Genomic DNA, 24,883 nt, shown 5'->3' on the forward strand with positions numbered 1-24,883 from the left:
TGTCACCATTACCCTGAATCAAGTTGTTGTTAGTGAGAGCCCTGCTTTTTTTTTTTTCTTTTTTCTCAAGGAGCTGGTGTGAAAAATGTGTGGCCCATCAGAATTTGTGATCCCATGGTTTACTGTTAGCTGATGGCATGTGTTTCAGAGTTGGACAGCCCCATGGCGTGTGTTTCAGAGTTGGACAGCAAAAGAGCAAACTGTAAAGTAGGTTTCCCTGTCACTAATTGTAAACACTGTATTCCAAGCTCTAGTGGGGATCTGAAATAGAAGTGACCTATGAACTCTGAATACAGCAGTCAAAATCTATGGTAGGGAAACCTGCATTCCTTAAGTATTTTTTCTTTGGCTCTCCAACTCTCAAAAATTATTAAAGAAATGCTCCAAAACTTGAACATAACTTCAAATTCATATTAATGCATTAAAAAAAAAAAAGGGTTACAGAGTTCCACAAAAAAACACATTAATAGTGCATGGCATGCATGGTAGTGTTCCCAATACGTCAAAATATCAATTACCACTGTCGTTTTATTCATTGTATTCTGTTTTTGACTCGGTGATAGACGTGCTAATATTTTTAATACATGAATAGGGTAGGACGCTTGTTTGTGGAAGATATTTCACCTTTAATCCACAAAGGTACTAGAAAAACTGAAATGACTGAACAAATCGGCGAGGAATCACTCAATTCTTAAAATCTGACTAACCCTAACTTAAATTTTTTCATACTGTCCACTTAGAAACTTTGTCGGTTAAATCAGGGGTCCACATTAACAGAATCAGAATCAATCTTTATTTGCCAAGTTTGAGCATGCCAAAAAAGGAATTTGACTCCAGTAGATCTCGGCGTCTGTACAACATTTAGGTAGCTAACAACATTCAGGACAACATGTGCAAAAATTGACAATTATTCTCAAACATCCCCTGATCTTAAACTCCCAGGAGGGCAAGGAAAACCTCAAAACTCCTACTAGGGGAAATGAGAAACCTTGAGAAGAGACCACAGATGGAAGGATCCTTCTTCCAGGATAACCAGGCTGCAATGGATGCAGAGAGTTTTACCAAGATTTTGCATCTGAACTCAACATCTGATGATCATTTGCGTCAGGATCAAAAGCTTTTTCCTCTTGTTCAGTTTCTGTCCTTGCTCCCGCCTCTTCCCTGTCTATTTCAACTTGATTCTCCTCCTGTATTGTGTTGTCTGCCGTTACCTCCTCCAGCATGACACTCGTGTCACATGGCCCATCCAGTCCTTCAAGCTCAAGTGGGTTAGTGTCCCAGTAGTCTGTAGTACTCACTAAGTACATGTTGGAGTGGGAGGCTTGTGGAACATAAACCTCGCGCCGAATATGGCAGATTTGACATGCCAATATCACCGTGGCCATCAACAGGCAAAAAATCAGAGCCCCAGCCGAACCCAAAGCAATCAGGCCTATCTTCATATCAACCAAACAATCCACTCGCATGCCATTGTTGTCCTTGTCTGAAGTATTTGTGTACTCTTTGGTGGTTTGGTTGGACTCAATAGTTGGAACAGAAAGGTCTGCGTTAATGGGGTGTTGTAGCAGCATGACAAACAGCCGCAGAGCTATAGTTTGTTCCATTCTGTTCTGTAATTTTAATATATTTAGAGGTGGAAATAAATTTAATTGCATTTCAAGTTGACCAAATGATTCTGAATATTGCCCAAACTGTTTGGTGTTGCACAGTTTTAGTTTTGTGTCGATACTTCCCCTGAGAAAAAGATCTTGGTGGCGTTGCAGAAGTTGTACTGATACCCTCTCAATAAACAATGGTCCCACTTCCTGGCCCATTAAATAGTGTTGTTATTTTAGACCCCTTGCTTTTGTACCACAAATATGCAGACAGAAGACAAAAATGTTTATTTATTTATATTTCTTTTTGTCACATACTTAAACGCACATATTGCCCAGTATCAGAATACTGCCCAAACTGTTTGATGTTGCACAATTTTGAGTTAATACTTACTTCCCCAGAGAAAGAGATCTTGGTGGAGTTCCACAATTTCTATTGATGCCCTCTCACAAAACAATGATCCAACTTCCTAGCCCATTAAATATTGTTATTTTGAACCCCTTGCTTTCGTACCAGAAATCTGCAGAAGAAGACAAAAATGTTTATTTAAAAATATTTATTTATGTCACATACTTAAATACACATTGATCACACCCAACATCATCACAGAAAACCTTTAATATGACTGTTTGTTTTTATATCATTCTTTTAGATTCAAAACTGGACAGATAAATGGAGATCTGCTCATCTACCATGTTCTCCTCACCCTGAAACCTTACTACGCCAAACCATATGAGATTGTGGTAGACTTAACTCATGTAGGCCCAAGCAACCGCTTCAAGACAGATTTTTTGTCCAAATGGTTTGTGGTCTTTCCCGGTTTTGCATATGAAAACGTAGCTGCTGTCTATGTTTACAACTGCAATACTTGGGTGAGAGAGTACACAAAATACCATGAGCGGCTCCTGACTGGTCTAAAAGGTAGTAAGAGGCTCCAGTTCATCGACTCTCCAGCTAAGCTAGCCGAGCACATTGAACCTGACCAACAGAAGCTACCTGCTGCAACGCTTACTCTGGAGGAAGATCTCAAAGTTTTCCATAATGCCCTCAAATTAGCTCACAAGGATACTAAAGTTTCAATAAAGGTGAGGTTTTATCAATAGTCATTTTTTTATATGTACACAGTTAAACCTACTTTTAATTTCATTACTAACCCAAGTTTCTCTATTATTGTCTTCTCCCTCAGGTTGGCTCAACAGCAGTGCAAGTCACCTCAGCTGAACGGACACGTGTTCTTGGACAGCCTGTCTTCCTCAATGATGTCTACTATGCCTCAGAAATTGAGGAGATATGTCTGGTAGACGAGAGCCAGTTCACACTCACCATGGCCAACCAGGGCACACCTCTCACTTTCATGCATCAGGAATGTGATGCAATTGTTCAGTCTATTATCCACATTCGAACACGATGGGAGCTGTCACAGCCTGACTCGATCCCTCAGCACACCAAGATCCGACCCAAAGATGTTCCTGGCACGCTGCTAAATATTGCTCTGCTCAACCTGGGTAGTTCTGACCCCAGTCTCAGGTCAGTCATAGAGATTAATGATAATTCCAGTTAATTAAAAAAAATCAACATGCTTGTCTTTACAAAATGAAGCCAGAAATAAATTTATCGAGAACAGACTTGTATATAACAGACATGTTTCTGCTTTAAAAAAATCATCTTCTTTTTTCTACCTTTTCATCATTATTAAGTGAATTTCTGTCTTTTTTTGTATCCATTTTTGCTCAGATCTGCGGCTTACAATCTGTTGTGTGCTTTGACTTGTACCTTCAACCTGAAGATAGAAGGGCAGTTGTTGGAGACATCAGGCCTCTGCATTCCAGCCAACAACACTCTTTTCATAGTGTCTATCAGTAAGACACTTGCTGCCAATGAACCCCATCTGACGCTGGAGTTTCTGGAGGAGTGTATCTCTGGTTTCAGTAAATCCAGTAAGTAACCTTATGAGCCACCGCACACCAAATAACGCGAGAGAATGTTGCTAAATGACATGTGCAACTGTACATATGCGTATATAATAAATGTTTTGAATGTATGTATAATATAATATATGCCGTATTTTCCGGACTATAGGTTGCTCCGCAGTACAAGTCGCACCAGCCATAAAATGCATAATAAAGAAGAATAAAACATATACAAGTCGCACCGGAGTTCTCCCAAAAATGCCACTTGTACTCCGGAGAGATTTATGTTTTTTTTTCTTCTTTATTAAGCATTTTATGGTTGGTGCGACTTGTACTCCGAAAAATACTATGAATCAAATATCTTATACAAATACAAACCGGATTCGGTTGAAGTTGGGAAATTGTGTAAAATGTAAATAAGAACAAAATACAATGATTTGAAAATCCTTTTCAACCTATATTCAATTGAATACAGTACAAAGACGACATATTTCATGCTCAAACTCGTTCTTAAACTGTTCAACTATTTTCTCACGCACCTGTGGACAAAGTGGTGAACCTCGCCCCATCCTTGCTTGTGAATGACTGAGCATGTTTGGGGAGGCTCCTTTTATACCCAATCATGGTGCCCACCTGTTACCAATTAGCCTGATCACATGTGGCATGTTCCAAATAGGTGTTTGATGAGCTTTTCTCGGCTTTCTCAGTATTTTTTGCCACCTTTCCCAACTTCTACTGGACGTGTTACAGCCAAGAAATTCTAAGTTAATTATTATTTGGCAAAAAACAATTAAGTTTATCAGTTTGAACATTAAATATGTTGTCTTTGTAGTGTATTCAATTGAATATGGGTTGAGAAAGATTTTCAAATCGTTGTATTTTGTTTTTATTTATATTTTACACAATTTCCCAACTTAACCGAATCCGGTTTGTAAATAACAAGGTTCTCAAACCATCCGTGTCACTCCAAATCATTAAATCCATCGAAATCTTCGTCCCCTGTGTCACATAAACAACTCAGCTGACTCCGGAAGTGTATGCAGCGCTGATGTCGGACTCATCGTCAGTTGCAGTTCCAATTATTCCACAGGCCTCGAGCGCCTTCATGCGGTTTAGTGTGAAAATAACGTGGAGTGATATACTAGTAAGTAATGTGTTAATGATCAAGTAATAATGTGTTAATAATTTCACATATAAATCGCTCCTGAGTGTATGTCGCACCCCCGGCCAAACTATTCAAAAAACTGCGACTTATCGTCCGGAAAATACGGTAATACAAACTAGCGGGATGAGTGGGTGTTCATCATTGTGGTTGTGGTTTGCAGTGATGTAGAAGTGAGAAATTGAAGCTGTTCCTAATATTTTTTACTCATGAGGGCAAAATAAAAGAACTGACTCTACCACTTTGCCATAAGTGCCGATATCGCCTAAATTAAAAAAATGTGTATCCACTATCGAATATTTATTTTTATTTCATGTTTTCCTAACCCGTTTGCTCATTTGTCAGCTTTAAAATTGAATGGAAATATTTTTAATATTTTTTTCTCAATTACGCTAGTTACACAGTACAGTCAAACCTCGGTTTTCGACCACAATCCGTTCCAGACGGCGATTCGAGAAGTGAATCGGTCGAATTCTGATTCTATTTTTCTCATTACAAATAATGGAAAAAATTTTAATGCCTTCTAAGACTAAAAAAAAAAAAAAAACGCCTTTTTTAAGCATTTTTTCATTTGCGCATTTTTGTCCGATCGTGCAACTGCAGCGCACCGCCCAACGTGCAACCATAGCGCACCACCGACCGCGCAACTGCACCGCGCTGGTCGCATTATTGTGACAGAGCTGTCGCTAAAATTTAGAAAATATTTTTAAAGTCCTGATGTACTTTCCAAAATTTAAGTGGACCTCAGTGCGCAGGGAGCTTAATTCAGTCCGATTGCGCAACCGCAGCGCGCTGGGCGTTCACTGTCGCATTGCTAATAGAGCGTCTTTGTGTTTTAGGATGGTTTTACTGCTCCCACTTGCTTTCTTTGGAGGCATGATTAGGGGTTAATACAATCCTTAAAGTAACGAAAATACAATAACGAACGGAGTCAGTCGGCATCCGGGCCGCACGGTCGGGTTTTCTCGGGTCCTTTCGACTCATCTCGCGAGGTTCGACCTCCGAATTTTCTTCGACAACCGAAGCAAAAAAATCTCAAATTTTTCGTTCGAATTCTGATTTGTTCGAGAACTGGGACGTTCGAAAACGGAGGTTTGGCTGTACTAGTGACCAGGCAGAGTAACAGAATAGATGTACCGGCATTATGTTTTCAGAATGCAAAAATAATAACGATAAATATTTACATATAACTATAAATATATATAAAATATAACTATTTGTTGCAGAAAAAAGGCATGTACCGTAATTTCCGGACTAAAAACCGCATCTGATTATAAACCACACCAACTAAAATTAGGGGAAAATCTTATTTTGCTCATATATAAAACCCATCGAAGTATAATCTGCAGGTTTTTTAATGTTTAATTACCATTTTTAAGAGAATCTACACAAAGAATATTGTCCAGAAAGAGATGGTTCTTTGGGGACGCATACCTTTTATTAACATAACCTTTACTGATAGAGATGAAGAAGCTCTGCAAACATACAAACATGTATAAATCTCAGCAACGACCTTAATAAACTTAGTGTGCAGGGAACACAAGAAACACACAACTATTAATAAATAAAACGGGACCACTTACAGGGTAAAGATGGCAATGTGATATGACCTACACGTATCGCTTCAGAGTAGACATGACCGGAAAATAAATAAAGAAAAGGATGATGCAACAAGATGTCATCAACAATAGCCCAGTGCCTTCTAGTGACCGGAGGAAACCTCTACAGTGCATGAGCAGCTGTAGTTCCTTCATTAAGAGCCAAATTGACTGCCTTTTACTTAAAAGCGGCATCAAATGCATCATTTTGTCCCCCGTAATGAGGGTTTGTGTATAAAAGCTTCCTTTCTTCAGTAATGTCCGTCTTGATCTCGTTCTGTCTCCTTTGTGTCAATTATACCGCACTATTTGCCTGGCGGACGAACATGTGATCAACATACCACTCCTCTCCCCAGTGACCATGTGTCTGGTTACATATCCCTACGCCCAGGAAAGCGGTGCCGAACAACAGTGGTCCACAGCCTTTTTACGAGTGTATAAGTGTATTAGTCATCACAAAAATCCCAAAAATTCATAGATACGCCGCACCGGACGGCAAGTTGCCGGGTTCAAAGCCTGTGCAAAAAGTAGGGGTTTATAGTCCGGGAATTACGGTAGTCAAATTACAGGTACATTCATTAATAACAGAGATGAGTTAGCAAGACTGCATTTTCTATGTGGTCGGAGTGACACCGTTGTTTATTTTAGCCTTTTGCGCAACAAGTGGACAAATTGTCACCATTGTCGTGTCGCTCAATGGGCCGTTGTGACTTCAGTCACTCGGCAGCAAATAGGGAGTTGAGGAGGCAGGGGAATTGCTCGTGTCATGTCATGTCATTGTAAAGGAGGACGTTCTGACTTCTATTCACTGTTTAGAAGGAATTTACTGAAGAACCAATGAATTTTAGTAAATAACACCTAGAAATAATGAGAAATTTGAGCTCCTGGTATGATGGCGCTAAGCTGCTAGCCCACTGCAGGTATTTTCGATTTGATTAACAAATCATTCATAGATTTACTATTTAAAACCATATTAAGGATAAAAACAGCTAAACTTGACATAGGGAATGAAGGTGGTATTCCGTGATGTCATCACGAATCGTCATCAGCCTCATAATTTGTGCGTGTGGGGGACTGAGGTCTTAAGATACTGCTGCAAACATATTTACAAGATCACTTATCCAATTACCATTGGACATGCATCAGCAACAACCTTTTATTAAGCAAATCTAATTTGTTCATTGATGAATAAAGTGGCAAGCAAGCTACCTAGCTAGCTAGCAAACATAGAAGGTGTTGTCTTCTGGGAGAGTGGAAAAAAAGGAATAATTTGACATGGCATTCAACCTAAGCCATATCTTTGTCTGTCTGTCTGTCTGTCTGTCTAATCTGTTAACATTAATGATTGTTCTGCAGGTATCGAGTTGAAACATCTTTGTCTGGAGTACATGACACCCTGGTTGCTAAACCTTGTTCGCTTTTGTAAACACAATGATGATGCCAAGCGGCAACGTGTCACTGCCATTTTAGACAAGCTCATCACCATGACCATCAATGAAAAGCAAATGTATCCATCCATTCAAGCTAAGATCTGGGGCAGCCTGGGGCAGGTAAGCACAACAATGTCTTGTGGAAATAATTAAATTTTTAATTAAAGCATTTCATTTCGATTTTAACAATACCTAGTATAGATTGGATGGATGAACGGACAGACGGAGAATTCATTCGCCTGAAATGCTCTCATATTGCTTTTAGATAACTGATTTATTGGACGTGGTGTTGGACAGCTTTATTAAGACTAGCGCCACAGGAGGGTTGGGCTCTATCAAGGCCGAGGTCATGGCTGATACTGCTGTGGCTTTGGCATCTGGAAATGTCAAATTGGTCTCGAGTAAGGTAAGGCTAACCCCTATTGTGTTGTGGGAGGATGCTACTTGATTTTGGTTCATACATTCAGAAACTCTGTCAATCTCGTCAAGCCTGCGTGTGGTTTGATCCTCAATATCCATGCCCCCAGTACTTGTGCACTTCTTGGTAGCTGTTAACCAGATAGAGCTTGTCTAAATTTTGCTGTCAACTGAAAACTGGTTTTCCACAAAAAGTCAATCACAGGCAACTCGACTTCTTAGTTACTTATTTAGTGAAGTGAAGAAGCCCTTTGGATTTCAGGTGAAATATTTCAAATAACCAGAAAGAGCTCTCGTTGCCTTGATTTAATTTTGGTGGTTCTTGACAAGGGAGATCAAATGACAAGAACATGCAAAGCGATAATATAAACTAGTTTTACTTTAAATGAGCCAAGAAGTGCAACATAGCCAGTATTAAATGTTATTTAACTTGTTATCAAAGTGCATAAAGTAGCACAAATGTATATTGATAAATTATTGTGTTAATAATTGGTCTGTAAATTGTTAAATACTCACCACTTGAAGAAATAAATCCATCTTGACTGTAGAGATGAAGCGACAATCTCAGCTCACTTGTTTCTGCATGTGCTTCATCCTAGTTGGGCTTTATACTCATGAACAAAAACATCACACAAACAGACACAATAGTAAACCCAAGCCCTGACTCCTACACTGAAAGCGGTCCATTGTTTGGACCGTTTCATCTGAATAGCCAGTCTTAGACTTGTCATGTCCTCTAAAAAATGTTTGCATATCATATCATTTTCATCATAACCTGAGACTTTATAGGAACATATTCACTGGGTTGTTCTTTTATATGCAGATAGCTGAAAGAGCTGGATGTAGTCAATGTCTTTGATGCCTACTCAGGACTTTCAATTAACTGCAGCCTTTCCTCATTTATGCTCATGTGGTTAATTGCTCAGGTCATCCACTAAGTAACTTTCCTTAAATTATGGGGTGTCTTTCCCCCATACTATAGATGCATCAGCTTTCAATTTGTTTGAGCTAAACACAGACAAATGCAAAACTGTCCTGTGACAATTGTGAAATCAATTATTCATTGACTTCAGAACTTTGTAAGTGTTCAACTATCTAAACTCAACTACTCAAAAGTATCATAGCCTAATGCTCATGTATCCCTGCACATTGAGCACTTCATTCACGCTCTCTATTGTTTTTGTCAATTACAAAAATGACCTTGTAAATATAATGTGTAATTTAATCCCCTTGCATTTTCATTCTCCTACATCCACACCTTTGATGCATCTTTGCACAGATTCAAATGGTGAATCTCCCTTTTCTCTTTATCACATTTATGTTATGTTAGTGTTTTGACTTGGTTCACAAGTCTTGGGACTCACTGGGTAAACCAGGGACCGTGGGCTTCGTATTTTGTCCCATATCATGTTGAACATTGTATTAATATAACAAGAAAAAGCTCCTTCGATCTTTATGTCCTTGAATTTTGAGAAAAATAAAATTTGATGAGTCCTTAAAAACTCAACTTTATATATTACCTGAAATGATGAAAAAATGAATTAGTTAGGGAATAAAACATGAGTATACCAAAAAATAATAGAAATTGAAAAACAATAAATATCGAGAGCTGCGAGCAGCTATAAGGGCCCTCTCAACCCTGGCTACGTTGGGGTCCCTGCACGTTGGATAACCGTATTTTTCGGACTAAAAGTCGCTCTGGAATATACGTCGCATTAGCCATAAAATGCACAATAACGTGAAAAAAAACATGTATAAGTCGCTCCGGAGTACAAGTCTCATTTGGGGGGAAATGTATTCGACAAAATCCAACACCAGGAACAGACATGAATGAGCAACAACAGGCTAAACAATAGGTATGCTAACGTGACATAAACAGAAACGAAGAGCTGAGAACGGGTCTGACGTAACATTCAGAGTTAATCAAATAACTATTACATAAATAACATGTTTATAAAACCATCTGTGTCACTCCAATTCATTAAATCCATCGATCGTCCTTTATGTCAACAATGCCGGCCCGGTGCGCGCCGCTGACGGCGCTTGCACTTCAAAATATTCCACAGGCCCATATAACGATATATAAATTATATATCAGTTTATATATAAGCAATAATATTATCAAACCATCTGTGTCACTCCAAATCATTAAATCAGTGGTTCCCAAAGTGGGCGGCACCGCCCCCCTGGGGGGGCGGTGAGGACAAAGGGGGCGGTAGGGGGGCGGCAGTCCAAAGTCGAAGTCAGAAGTTGAAGGGGGCGGTAGGGGGGCGGCAGTCCGAAGTCTATGTAGTCACTACATAGACAGCATAGACTACAAAAGCAAAAACTCAGGTTTGTAATTTCAAGCTTGTAATGTTCAGAATTTTATCTTAGAATAAAAAACGCATTCTGGCGGTCAACATCATCTTGAGTTCAAGTCAACATGAAATTGGGGACTCGCCAGAACACGCCGTGTTGTGTTGTGTTGTGTTGAGCTGGTTAGGGTGGTGCATTCACTGATATATATTGTTACGAATGTACATATATGACTTTGTACCTGTGTGTGCATGTGTGTGTGCATATATGCGTGTTTGCGCGTGTGTCATTGTGTGGGTGGCGAGGGTGGCGTGCCTTAGATCTAACAACTTAGATCACGTCCGCCACCATTTTCTGTGAGTACATGGAAGAAAATGAATACGTGAGAGGGTAAACTTGCTTTTCATACCTTCAATGTTGTCATTTTTGTCTTTAAGTAGGCCTATTTATGAAATGCGATAAAATGCTGTATTTTACATGTTTTTTCTTTTTTGTTCCAGAATAAAGTATGGCCTTGGTACAGCTCTTTTCAAATTGCAGCATACCAAATTGGGGGGGGCGATAGGAATTCACTGGGGAGCCTGAAAAAGTTTGGGAACCACTGCATTAAATCCATCGATCAAATTCCTCATCCTTTGTCAACAACGCCGCGCACGCGCCCTGACGTCAGCCTCGTCGTTATTCCACAGATCTAGTATATAACTATATTGTAGCGTTAACAAAGTACAAGGAAAGACGTGGGTTTGGTAAACGGCTCTTTATTTAACAAAACGAGTTCAACGAGCTAACAGCTACACGAAGTTGCTACACAAAATAAAATATATCAAATAACTATAACATAAATAGTTCACCGCCACACGGCCCCAAGCACCGGCGTGGACTTCCAGGCGTGTGGCGGCGTGGACTTCCATCCCTGGAGGTGGCACTTCCAGCCACTGAGGTGGAAGAGAGCTCCATAGAATAGGACTAGGCGTGCGTAAAAGCCATGCCCGAGCCCCATCCACCGTCCCTGGACAGTCACCCGGCCGAGCGCCGGCCCCTGACTTCCATCTATGGAGGTGAAAGAGAGCTCCATAGAGTAGGACCGGGCGTGCGTACAAGCCATGTCTGAGCCTCATCCGCTGTCCCGGGACAGCCACCCGGCCGAGCGCCGGCCCCCGACTTCCATCCACGGAGGCGAAAGAGAGATCCGTAGAGTAAAACCGGGCGTGCGTAAAAGCCATAATAGTTTTTCAAACCTTCTATGTCACTCTAAATCATTAAATCCTTCAAACTCTTCGTGTCACTTACAAACAAAGCCGCTCATGATGCCGGTAGTACGTGGGGCCCTTCGTCATCCCGTGATCGAATTTTTGTCCTTTATGTAAACAACCGCCACGCCGCTGACGTCACTTGAAATTCAAATTACAGTAATCCCTTGCTACATCGCGGTTCGTTTATCGTGGTTTCACCTTTTTTATTTTTTTATTTTGAAAATTTGTGAAAAAATTCACATAAGTCACTCCTCAGTATAAGTCGCCCCCCCCCCCACCCAAACTATGAGAAAAAAACGCGATTTATAGTCCGAAGAATACGGTACTTGCATGTTTGTGGTGCTTCCACATAGGACAACAACTCTTAAATATAGGGTGTTTTCGAGGCATTTTTTTGCAACTTGCACAATAAATCTCTAAAATGTTGATTTTTATGTTGGGTCTGTATGTGCAAAGTTTCATGAGTTTCAACTTGATTTTTCTTTGCAAACAGTGCATTGTCACGCCAACCACGTGCGACAAAATAAAAAGCTTTCAATAATTTATCATCCGAAACATTTTTAGATGAAACACCCGAAGTTTGAAAATTATGGGATAAAAGGGATAAAATCTCTAGGAGGAGTTTCTGATCTCTATAAAAGGCCAAAAATGCAACCCAATTCCGAGATAGTCAAGTGGCGGACTTTGTTAGCTTTAGCATTGCTCTACAAAAGAATTATTTTTAGGTCTTGAGCTGTTACATATGTCGTTTCCCAATTTTTACAGCTCTAGTAGTGAAAGGTAGAACCGTGATTTCTTATTTAAATATTGTTAGGAGGCACTGTAGAGCCATTTTGTGAAACTTTCACATAAAATCTCTAAAATATTGCTTTTCATACTGGTGTGTGCAATGTTTTATGATTTTCCGCTCAGGTTCAGACCCTCAAAAATAGCAGGATTTTTCTTCATGAACAGCACCTCGCCACGGCAGCTGCGTGTGTCGAAATGAAAAGCTTTCAATAACTCCATGTTAAACATGTTTCTATAAAACACCCAACACATACACCACATACAGTAGAAAAAAAAACTTGTGTTCTAGTGGTTGAATGACAGTGTTCTAGTGGTTGAATGACAATCTTCTTTGTTTTTCTTTGTGACAGGTAATTGGCCGAATGTGTAAGATCATCGACAAGACGTGCTTGTCACCAACACCAACACTAGAGCAGCACCTGATGTGGGATGACATTGCCATTTTGGCGCGTTACATGCTAATGCTTTCTTTCAACAACTCTTTGGATGTTGCTGCCCACTTGCCATACCTGTTCCATGTGGTGACCCTGCTGGTAGCAACTGGGCCCCTGTCTCTCAGGGCCTCTACCCATGGTTTAGTCATCAATATCATTCATTCCCTTTGTACTTGCTCACAGCTTAACTTCAGCGGTAAGAACTTAATCACATCATTTTGTTTTAGACAAGATTTATTTTGGACAAACCTTATCTTTGGGGAAAAAAAAACATTTTTTTTGCTGATCTTTTTTGTATTTTTTAGAAGAGACAAAGCAGGTACTGCGATTGAGCCTGACAGAGTTCTCCTTGCCCAAGTTTTACCTGCTCTTTGGGATCAGCAAAGTCAAGTCAGCAGCTGTCATCGCGTTCCGCTCCAGCTACAGAGACCGCTCCTTCTCCCCTGGGTCATATGAAAGGGAGACTTTTGCCCTGTCTTCCTTGGAGACTGTCACAGAGGCCTTACTAGAAATCATGGAAGTCAGTCATTTTTCCACCACCACAGTGTTTTTTAGAACTATCCTAGTTATACATTTATTACAAGATTGCTAATTAATGCCTTTTGCATATTCTTTCCAGGCTTGTATGAGGGACATCCCAGCTTGTAAATGGTTGGACCAGTGGACAGAGCTTGCACAGAAGTATTATTATTATTATTATTATGATTATGATGATGATGATGATGATGATTATTAACCATGATTGTTAAATTATTTTGAATAATGTTTTTTTCTGTGACCAGGTTTGCATTCCAGTACAACCCTTCCCTCCAGCCCAGAGCCCTTGTGGTGTTTGGATGCATCAGTAAAAGGGTCAGCCACGGTCAGATCAAGCAGATAATCCGAATACTTAGCAAGGCCAGCCCTCTCCTCAGCATAGACCGGGTAAAAAAGAACACTGACTTGTCACTGGATTGATATTGTGTGGCTTTGAGCACTATAAAATAATTTGGAACATGTAGCCATTCCTTATTTTTCACATCCTCAGGGTCTTGAAAGCTGTCTTAAGGGTCCTGACAATTACAACAGCCAAGTGTTGATAGAGGCTACTGTCATTGCGCTGACCAAGTTGCAGCCTCTCCTCAGCAAGGTATGACTTCTAGGATGGAGAATTTTTTGCATAACAGTGGCTCCCAAACTATTTTAGCCTGGGCCCTTCTTTTTTTTTTTTTTTTTAATATGATAATTTCGATTCCCCAATATCACAACCAAAATGTTCTTATTTAAATTATGTTTGGTAACAAAGCTATTTGCCTGAGATTAATTTATCTCAGGCAAATAGCTTTGTTAAGTTTAGCTTTGTATAGTTAAAACCCACGTATCACGGGAATACATTCTACTGTTATACGTTTTACTCATTCAGTTGTGGTCTATATAAAGTGGAACAGCAATGCTTTTGTCTGAATTCCTTTTTTTGATAGCATCACAGGTCCCTCCTTTCTACTTGTTCTGAGGTGCTGCTCAGAGCAAGCCGTTTTGGTGCGATCTCTTTAAATCCAAATATGATAGTTCACACCCCACACTCTCCAGCCCGCAAGATGTGCACCTACCTTTCCGGTCGACATATTTGTACTTTTTTAGCAGAGGTAGTGTTTACTTGGGTCACAAACTTTTTGATTGATTGAAAGATGTCAACGGCAGAAGACTAGTCCATAAATACATAAGATGTAAAAAAAATAAATCCCCTCACAATATTTATGAACGTTTTGTAAACAAGCACTGCAGTCAAGCTACGAAGCTAATGCTAGCACTAGCGAGAAGCTAACGAATACATTTAACACATTGTTGTGTTCCCCCAGAATAATACAGCACCTTCGATGCAATTCATCTGATACAACTACTCAAAATACACCCACAAAAATCAGCAAAAAAACTGATGCTAAGGCTATGAACGCCTTGTCAAAAAGCACTGCAGTCAATCTATGAAGTAAGCTAATGCTAGCGTTAGCATTATGCATTTAACACATTGTGTTCCCCAAGAATAAAACAGCACCTTCGATGCGATTCATCTGATACAACTACTCAAAATACACCCACAAGAAATGAAAACATAGCGCGCACAGCTCCAAAATCAGCAGAAAGGCTGACGCTAGTGCTATGATAACAAGTGCATAAACATGCAATATTATTAAAGTGAAATATAGTTTATTATTCTTGTGTCATTTCAATTACCGCTTTACTGTTTCCATTGTTTCCATAGATTCAAGGAACTGAACCATCAACAAAAGGAAGTCTTTCGGCGAATCTTTCTCTATACTGACAAAAAAATTCTGAAACACTCCTTGAACAAGCAGGACTTTGCCCACAGATGTGGGAACACTGCTTAAAAAATGAAATTTAACCAGGCACTTCTTTGAGATTCTGATGTTGGGGGGTGGTGCAATGATTTGTGTGGATTGATGCGTCTAACAACGGAACATTTTGATCTCTCCACTTCGAAATCCTTGAGTTGTTTGGACTACAAAAGTCTCGCCCCGTAATAAACATGGCCGATTCGTAATAAACATGGCGGATTTGCAAAGCTGCCATGTTTATTATTCGGATTTCCATTTGGCAACACTCAATACCTTGTTTGGTTTGTCCCGCCCCAACGGATGTGATGTACCGTATTTTTCGGACTACAAGTCGCACCGGAGTATAAGTCGCACCAGCCATAAAATGCACCATAAAGGGGAAAAAAAACATATATAAGTTGCACCGGAGTTTAAGTCGCATTTTGGGGGAAATTTATTTGACAACATGCAACAACAAGAACAGACATGAACCAGCAATAACCGGCTAAATGATACGGTATGCCAACGTGACATAAACACAAACGAGGAGCTGAGAACGGGCCTGACGTAACATTAAAAATGATTCAAATAACTATAACTTAAAGAACACGTATGTCAAACCATCTGTGTCACTCCAAATCATTAAATCCATAGAATTTTTCGTCCTTTGTGTAAACAACGCCGCGTGTGCGGCGCGCCGCTGATGTCGGACTTGTCGTCAGTTGCAGTTCAAAATTATTCCACAGGCCCATATAACTAGATATAAAATATATATCAAATAACAATAATATAAACAAAAATTTTATCGAACCATCCGTGTCACTCCAAATCATTAAATCTATTGGAATCTTCGTCCTTTGTGTAAACATCGGTGCTTCTAACCCCGGAAGTGTGTGCGGTTCACCGCTGACGTCAGTTGCAGTTCAACTTATTCCACAGGCCCATATAACTAAATATAAACTATATATCAAACTATAATATAAACAACAATTTTATCGAACCATCCGTGTCACTCCAAATCATTAAATCCATCGAAATCTTCGTCCTCTGTGTCACTTAAAAAAAAAGAAAGAAAAAAAAACAGCTGTTGACTCCGGAACTCCATGCGCCGCTAACATCAGACTCGTCGTCAGTTGCGGCTCCAATTATTCCACAGATCTACGTATATATCTATATTGTAGCATTATCAAAATACCAGGCAAGACGTGGGTTTGGTAACCGGCTCTTTATTTAACAAAACGAGCTCAATGAGCCAACAACGACAACCGCCCATGTATATTTTCTAATCTTAATAGAAATGGTATGTGCTTTGGAATGTTAACAATTTTAACTTCATCCCCCTCTCTCCATTTTGTGTCTGTCTGTCTGACTCCAGGAATCTCCTATGCATAAAGCTCTGTTTTGGGTGGCAGTAGCTGTACTTCAGTTGGATGAAGTAAACCTATACTCTGCTGGAACTGCTTTGCTGGAGCAAAACCTCCACACTCTTGACACAATGCGTGTCTTCAATGACAAGGTAAAAAAAAAAAAAAAAAAAATTGTACTGCAGTTGTCAGAGGGGTTTTTTTTCTGCTTTTTTGAGTATAAATGTACAGAGAAGCTACGAAGACAACAATACTGGTGTATTTTTACATCTTGTATGATATAGATGAAACCTGCCGGGGGCCTGATACCGCCCGCCACAGCATTTTAGAAGACACATTGTGTATCGATGTCACTTGTCAATATGAAATTTACAAATTTTCTTCATTCCACAAAATAGAGGTATTGCTAGTAATTTTTACTTATCTTTATTACTATTCATCTTTTTAAAATATTGGAACAGTTTCTACTCATCTCTTATTTCAAAACTTATTCATCAGTTTGGTGTGTAACCTACACCAGTGGTCCCCAACCGTTTTTGCACCACGGACCGGTTACGTGTCAGAAATATTTTCGCGGACCAGCCTTTATATAAATAAATAATACATTTAGATAAATAAATAATACATTTATAATAAATATATAAATACGATGAAATAAAATGATACGACTGGCATAAAAACAAGTATAAACAACATAAAAATAAAACTCACCATTACATTGAATTAGTGGGAGCACTGAGTTTTTTTCTCAGAAACGAGCCGGTACCATCTAGGCGTAATCGGAGACAATGACACCCGAAGTGGTTAAGGTTTGTCTTTTAATGTAGGATGCTTGGTCTTCATATGCCGAAGCAGTTTTGAAGGCTGCATTGCCTCGTTAGCTAGCCTGTCGCCACATATTATGCAGAGTGGGCTTGGCGCGTCAGAGTCACCTGTGGCGATAAATCCATATTTTAAGTAGGACTCTAGAAATTTTTTTAAATGCAGCTTTCCTTTTCTTAGAAGTCATAGCCTCTTCTTCTTCCGTCTCCTCATTGGGCTTTTTTCCCTTTCCGAAGAACCTTTCCAACCATCTCTGTTTCTTGCTCATCTTTGCTTGCTTTGCGGGCTCGACTGAGGTGAAATGTCACGTGACCGAGACGAGTGTCTTGACCTGAACCAACGGATGTAATTGGGAGAGAATCGCCAATTTTTATATATCTTTCAAAATAAATTCTTACTCATTTTTGCTAGCTTTGCGGGCTCGACTGGGGAAACGAGCGTCTTGACCTGAATTAATTGATCGTCGATTAAAAAAAAAAAAGTTTCCCCTGTGCGGCTTGGCGGCCCAGTACCAAGTGACCCACGGACCGGTACCAGTCTGCGGCCCGGTGGTTGGGGACCATTGGCCTATACTATGGCGTTGACTGTCATAATGGCCCGAAGGAAGATATGATTACGATGCGGCCCGCGACAAAAATGAGTTTGACACCCCTGAATGATGTCGAAGCTTCATAGGAAAACAATAAATCATGGTATAAGAGCAGGGATGGCGCTGCACCTAGGCTCCGTGGGGATACTGTAGCCCTGTCAGAATTTTTTGTAGCCCCAGGCAAGCACCTCCAGCATTCAATTTGGGATTGTAAAATATGTTTATGAATAATATTCTCAGCCCCCCAATGTTTGAGGGAGTGCAATGCTATGCCACAATAACCACAAAAGCCACAAATTTTTTCTCCACAATATTTAATGACTTTTTAGCCTTAGCATTGCGTACCAGATAAACGCAGAGGCTTCATATGGTCTACATACTATGATATATACACTCTACTATATCAAATTGGGTTTTTCATCCATCTAAAAGATTTATGGGCTCAGATTTCCCTCGCCCAGACGCGAGTTACCGGGGCCCCCCTCTGGAGCCAGGCCTGGAGGTGGGGCTCGAGGAAATGTGGGTCCCCCTTTCCATGGGCTCACCACCTGCGGGAGGGGCCAAAGGGGTCGGGTGCATTGTGATTTGGGTGGTGGCCAAAGGCGGGGACCTTGGCGGTCCAATCCCCGGCTGCAGAAGCTGGCTCTTGAGACATGGAATGTCACCTCTCTGGCTGGAAAGGAGCCCGAGCTGGTGTGCGAGGCAGTAAAGTTCCGACTAGACATAGTCGAACTTGCCTTCACACACAGTTTGGGTTCTGGTACAAGCCCTCTCGAGAGGGGTTGGACGCTCTTCCACTCTGGAATTGCCCATGGTGAGAGGCGTCGAGCAGGTGTGGGTATACTTATTGGCCCCCAGCTGGGCGCCTGCACATTGGGGTTCACCCCGGCGAACGAGAGGGTAGCCTCCCTCCGCCTTCGGCTGGAGGGACGGGTCCTAACTGTTGTTTGTGTCTATACACCAAACAGCAGCTCAGAGTACCCACCCTTCTTGGGGTCCCTGGAGGAAGTGCTGGAGAGCGCTCCTTCTGGGGACTCCATTGTTCGACTGGGTGACTTCAATGCTCACGTGGGCAATGACAGTGAGACCTGGAAGGGCGTGATTGGGAGGAACGCCCCCCCCGATCTGAACCCAAGCAGTGTTCTGTTATTGGAATTAATAATAAACACCATATTCAAACATAAGGGTGTCCATGTGTGCACTTGGCACCAGGACACCCTAGGCTGCAGTTCAATGATCGACTTTGTAGTCGTGTCATCGGATTTGCGGCCGCATGTTTTGGACACTCGTGTGAAGAGAGGGGCGGAGCTGTCAACTGATCACCACCTGGTGGTGGGTTGGCTCCGATGGTGGGGGAAGATGCCGGTCCGACCTAGTAGGCCCAAACATACTGTGAGGGTCTGCTGGAAACGTCTGGCAGAATCACCTGTCAGGAAGAGTTTCAACTCCCACCTCCGGCAGAGCTTTTCCCACGTCCCGGGGGAGGCGGGGGACATTGAGTCCGAGTGGACCATGTTCCGCGCCTCCATTGTTTAGGCAGCCAACCTGTGCTGTGGCCGTAAGGTCGTTGGTGCCTGTCGTGGCGGCAATCCCCGAACCCGGTGGTGGACACCGGCGGTAAGGGATGCCGTCAAGCTGAAGAAGGAATCCTTTCGGGCCGTTTTGGCCTGCGGGACTCCGGAGGCAGCTGACTGGTACCGGATGGCCAAGTGGAACGTGGCTTCGGCAGTTGCTGAGGCAAAAACCTGGGCGTGGGAGGAGTTTGGCGAGGCCATAGATAATGACTTCCGGACGGCTTCGAGGAAATTCTGGTCCACCATCCGGCGTCTCAGGAGGGGGAAGCAGTGCACCGTCAACACTGTTTATAGTGGAGATGGCGTGCGCCTGACCTCGACTCGGGACGTCGTAAGTCAGTGGGGAGAATACTTTGAAGACCTCCTCAATTCCACCTACACGCCTTCCATTGTGGAAGCAGGGCCTGGAGACTCTGAAGCGGACTTTCCAATCTCTGGGGTCGAAGTCAAAGTCTGCTTTATTGTCAATTTCTTCACATGCCAAGACACACAAAGAGATCGAAATTACGTTCCCACTATCCCACGGTGACAAGACATAGTACACAATATACAAACAAGTAAACAACACAAAAAATAAAAACAAGATGGCACAAACAATGAATAAATAAGAGTGGTGAATAAATAATAAATAAACAAATAACATAATAAGAGGAGCAAAAATGGAGCAAGTGTGCATACAGTAGACAGTCAGATTATAGCGCAAAAGTACAGGACGCTACGCAGAAGGGGGGAGAGGGTTCAGGATCCTAACAGCCTGGAGTATGAAGCTGTTGGAGAGTCTGGTGGTGCGGGAGCGCAGGCTCCTGTACCTCTTCCCAGAGGGCAGAAGATCAAACAAAGAGTGAGCGGGGTGACTCACACCACTCACAATCGTGGTCGCCTTGCGGGTAAGATGGGAGGTGTAATTGTCCTTCAGGGAGGGGAGTGAAGCACCACCAATCTAACCAGCCGTCTTCACTATGCGCTGCAGGGCCTTCATGTTGTATTCAGTGCAGCTACCACCCCAAACAGCGATACAACTGGAGAGGACGCTCTCAATGATACCACGGTAGAATGAAGTCATGACCGCCGGAGGAGCACTTGCTCGCCTTAGTTTCCGCAGGAAGTACAGGCGGCGCTGAGCTTTCTTCGCCAGTGATGCGGTGTTGGTGGACCAGGAGAGGTCCTCACTGATGTGCACCCCCAGGATTCTGGTGCTGCTCACTCTCTCCACCACAGCACCGTCGATGGTCAGCGGCAGGTGTTTGGTGTGACCCTTCCATAAGTCAACAACAATTTCCTTGGTCTTGTTGACGTTCAGCAGGAGGTTGTTGTCCCTGCACCACGTGGCCAGAAGGTTAACCTCCGACCTGTACTGAGTCTCGTCGCCCCCGGTGATGAGACCCACCAGAGTCGTGTCGTCGGCATATTTCAGCATGCGGTTGCTACTGTAAGTTGCAGTGCAGTCATGCGTTAGCAGGGTGAAGAGCAGCGGGCTGAGCAAGCAGCCTTGAGGGGCCCCCGTGCTCAGCGTAATGTTGGCGGAGATTTTGTCGCCAACACGTACCACCTGAGGCCTCTGACAGAGGAAGTCCAGTAGCCAATTGCAGAGGTAGGTACTGAGGCCCAGCTTGTCGAGTTTGCAGATGAGTCGTTGTGGCACAATGGTGTTGAATGCAGAACTGAAGTCCACAAACAGCAATCTCACATACGAGTCCCTTCTCTCCAGGTGGGTGAGGGCTGAGTGGAGGGCAGAGCAGATGGCATCCTCAGAGGACCGTTTGGCTCGGTACGCAAACTGGAAGGGGTCTATGGTGGGGGGGGAGAATGGATCTGATGTGCTCCATGACAAGCTGCTCAAAGCACTTCATGACGATGGGAGTCAGTGCCACAGGGCGGTAGTCATTGAAGCAGGACGGAGCAGGTTTTTTCGGCACAGGTACGGTGGTGGCAGCCTTGAAACTCGAAGGGACGATGGCCTGCTGCAGGGCAATGTTAAAGATGTCCGTGAAGACACCCATCAGCTCCCCAGCGCAGTCCTTCAGCGCTCGACCTGGGATGTTGTCAGGGCCCGCCGCCTTACGGGTGTTGACAGCGGCAAGCGCCCTCCTCACGCTATCGGCAGAGAGGCACAGGGGCTGCTCGTGTGGAGGGGGAGGGGTCTTCAGCGGGCAAGTGCTGTTCTGAGCGTCGAAGCGAGCAAAGAACCGGTTCAGATCGTTGAGCAGACGGACGTCGCCCTCACAGCTCTGCGGCGCAGGCTTGTAGTCCGCGATGGTCTGAATGCCCTGCCATAGGCTCCGCGTGTCCCTGCTGTCCTTGAAGTGGGCGGTAATCTTGCAAGAGAATGCCCTTTTCGCTTCCTTGATGCCCGGGACAGGTCAGCCCTCGCTTTTCTCAAGCCAGCCTCATCCCCCACTCTGAAGGCTTTGTCCCTGGCCCTCAGCAGCCTGAGGAGTGCCCCTGTCAGCCATGGCTTCCAGTTAGCCCGAGTGACGATGAATTTTGTGTCGGTCACGTCATCAATGCCCTTCGCGATGTAAGAGGAAACAGAGTCAGTATACTCCTCTATGTCCGGCCGATTGTTGCAAGTAGCCGCCTGCTTAAACATGTCCCAGTCAGTAGTGCCAAAGCAGTCTCGAAGCGCATCAGAGGCACCCTCAGGCCACACTCTTACCGGCTTGCAAACCGGCCTGGATGCCTTCACCATTTGTCTGTATGCGGGAAGGAGCATAACAGTGATATGGTCAGAAAGTCCAAGATGGGGGAGTGGGGCGGCTTTGAAAGCTCCTTTATGTGTAGAGTAGACCAGGTCTAGGAAGCTGTCACGACGTGTTGGAAAATTAACATGCTGGTGAATTCTCGGAAAAACAAACTTCAGGTTAGCATGATGAAAATCCCCAGCGAAGATGGTGAAACCGTCAGGGTGCGCCATCTTTTGTTCACTGACAGCCTGGTACAGTTCACTAAAAGCCGCTATCCTGTCGCCTTCGATGTTGGAAGGCGAGATGTATACCGCGACGAGCAGAATCGTAGTAAATTCCCTTGGCAGGTAAAAAGAATGGCACTCAATGATCTCAAACTCCGCCAGTAGCGAGCAGTGCTTGCATACAACTACAGAGTCCCGGCACCATTCGTCACGGATGTAGACACATATTCCTCCTCCTCGCGATTTTCCCCCTCTTACAATGGCCCGGTCCGCCCGATAGCACGCTACCCTCTCCAGATGCACAGCACTGAGGTAGTTAAAAAACTCCTCGGTGGCTTGGCCCCAGGGGTGGATGAGATCCGCCCGGAGTTCTTCAAGGCTCTGGATGTTGTGGGGCTGTCATGGCTGACACGGCTCTACAACATTGCGTGGTCATCTAGTGCCTCTGGATTGGCAGACTGGTTCCTCTCTTTAAAAAGGGAGACCAGAGGTTGTGTTCCAATTACAGGGGAATCACATTCTTCAACCTCCCTGGTAGAGATGCACCGATCCGATATCTGGATCGGATATCGGCCCCGATATCAACAAAATAGATGGATCGGGTATCGGAAAATGCAGCCGATCCGTGAGCCGATCCTTTCCTTAATCTATTGGGACGTGGGCTACGTCATACGTCAGCAGCACGTGTGCCGCATGCCACGAGAGTTTTCTAAACAAACGCAAACATGGAGCGAACGAAAGAGTCAGCTGTGTGGAGGTACTTTAAACTGAACACGCCAACTAGTTCGACGGCAGTTTGTAATGTCTGCAAAGCTAATGTTGCCAGGGGTGGTGGTAGTACTGCCAGTTATAGTACTACCAATTTAATTAAGCATCTCCAGAAACACCATGCAACGGAGCACCAGGAGTTCCAGCAGTTGAGCAGATCTAAGGGAGCAGGAGGTGGACCTACACGGCAGTTAACGTTAGCAGATGCACTGCAAAGACGGGAGAAATTCCCAGGCAATAGCGCAAATGCTATGAGAGTTACTGAGAAAGTGCTGGAATTCATGGTTTTGGATGGACAACCGATGAGTGTTGTTGAAAACGAGGGCATCCAACGTTTACTTGAGCACCTGGAGCCACGGTACAATTTGCCATTGCGCAAGTATTTTTCTGAGACCGCACTGTCAGAAATGTATGAGAAAGTGTGCAAACACATGTTTACATTGCTTGATTATTGTATTTGACCAAGTCACTTGTTTATTCTCTTGTCCCGATGCTATATTTTATTTTTCCACATGTAGAGGTATGTAGCCTGTTAAATCAACCATAATATCGGATCGGTATCGGGTATCGACCGATACGCAAAGCCACGGCATCGGTATCGGTATCGAAACTGAAAAAGCCGGATCGGTGCATCTCTACTCCCTGGTAAGGTCTATTCAGGGGTGCTGGAGAGGAGGGTCCGTCGGGAGGTCGAAACTCGGATTCAAGAGGAGCAGTGTGGCTTTCGTCCTGGCCGTGGAACAGTGGACCAGCTCTACACCCTCGTCAGGATCCTCGAGGGTGCATGGGAGTTTGCCCAACCAGTCCACATGCGTTTTGTGGACTTGGAGAAGAATTTCAGAATTTCTAGGCGCAGCCGAGGCGTTGAGGATGTCTGGTTTGGGGACCTCAGCATCGCGTCTCTGCTTTTTGCAGACGACGTGGTGCTGTTGGCTTCTTCAAGCCGTGATCTCCAGCTCTCACTGGAGCGGTTCGCAGCCGAGTGTGAAGCGGTCAGGATGAGGGTCAGCACCTCCAAATCCGAGTCCATTGTCCTCGGTCGGAAAAGGGTGGAATGCCCTCTCCGGATCGGGGATGAAATCCCGCCCCAAGTGGAGGAGTTCCAAGTATCTTGGGGTCTTGTTCACAAGTGAGGGCAGGATGGAGCGCGAGATCGACAGACGGATCGGTGCAGCGTCGGCAGTAACGCGGATTCTGTACCAGTCCGTCGTGGTAAAGAGAGAGCTGAGCCAAAAGGCAAAGCTCTCAATTTACCAGTCGATCTACGCTCCTACCCTCACCTATGATCACGAGCTATGGGTCGTGACCGAAAGAACGAGATCCAGGATACAAGCGGCCGAAACGAGTTTCCTCCGCAGGGTGTCCGGGCTCTCCCTTAGAGATAAGGTGAGAAGCTCGGTCATCCGGGAGAGACTCGCAGTAGAGCCGCTGCTCCTCCACGTTGAGAAGAGCCAGATGAGGTGGCTCGGGCATCTCATCAGGATGCCTCCTGGACGCCTCCCTGGGGAGGTTATTCCGAGCATGTCCCACCGGTAGGAGACCCCGTGGACGGCCCAGGACGCGCTGGAGAGACTATGTCTCTCGGCTGGCCTTGGAACTCCTTGGGATCCCCCAGGATGAGCTGGATGAAGTGGCTGGAGAGAGGGAGCTGGTCCACTG

The 24,883-nt window shown here is 43.6% G+C and overlaps 1 protein-coding gene across 3 annotated transcripts in view; it reads left to right on the top strand.

Moving 5' to 3' along the window:
- Positions 1 to 24,883, top strand: part of nf1a (neurofibromin 1a) — a 165,778-nt gene that overhangs the window by 123,319 nt on the left and 17,576 nt on the right. For all 3 annotated transcript variants that reach the window (XM_088380782.1, XM_088380781.1, XM_088380783.1), the window contains 11 exons: positions 2,249 to 2,681; positions 2,783 to 3,123; positions 3,331 to 3,533; positions 7,623 to 7,816; positions 7,962 to 8,102; positions 12,804 to 13,083; positions 13,193 to 13,407; positions 13,507 to 13,568; positions 13,670 to 13,811; positions 13,915 to 14,016; positions 16,575 to 16,715. In XM_088380782.1, the coding sequence (XP_088236908.1) occupies positions 2,249 to 2,681; positions 2,783 to 3,123; positions 3,331 to 3,533; positions 7,623 to 7,816; positions 7,962 to 8,102; positions 12,804 to 13,083; positions 13,193 to 13,407; positions 13,507 to 13,568; positions 13,670 to 13,811; positions 13,915 to 14,016; positions 16,575 to 16,715 (2,254 nt within the window). The remainder of the gene's footprint in view (positions 1 to 2,248; positions 2,682 to 2,782; positions 3,124 to 3,330; positions 3,534 to 7,622; positions 7,817 to 7,961; positions 8,103 to 12,803; positions 13,084 to 13,192; positions 13,408 to 13,506; positions 13,569 to 13,669; positions 13,812 to 13,914; positions 14,017 to 16,574; positions 16,716 to 24,883) is intronic.

Source organism: Syngnathus floridae, chromosome 7 (assembly GCF_059516105.1).
Source record: "Syngnathus floridae isolate MCC-2025c chromosome 7, RoL_Sflo_1.0, whole genome shotgun sequence".
NCBI lineage: Eukaryota > Metazoa > Chordata > Actinopteri > Syngnathiformes > Syngnathidae > Syngnathus > Syngnathus floridae.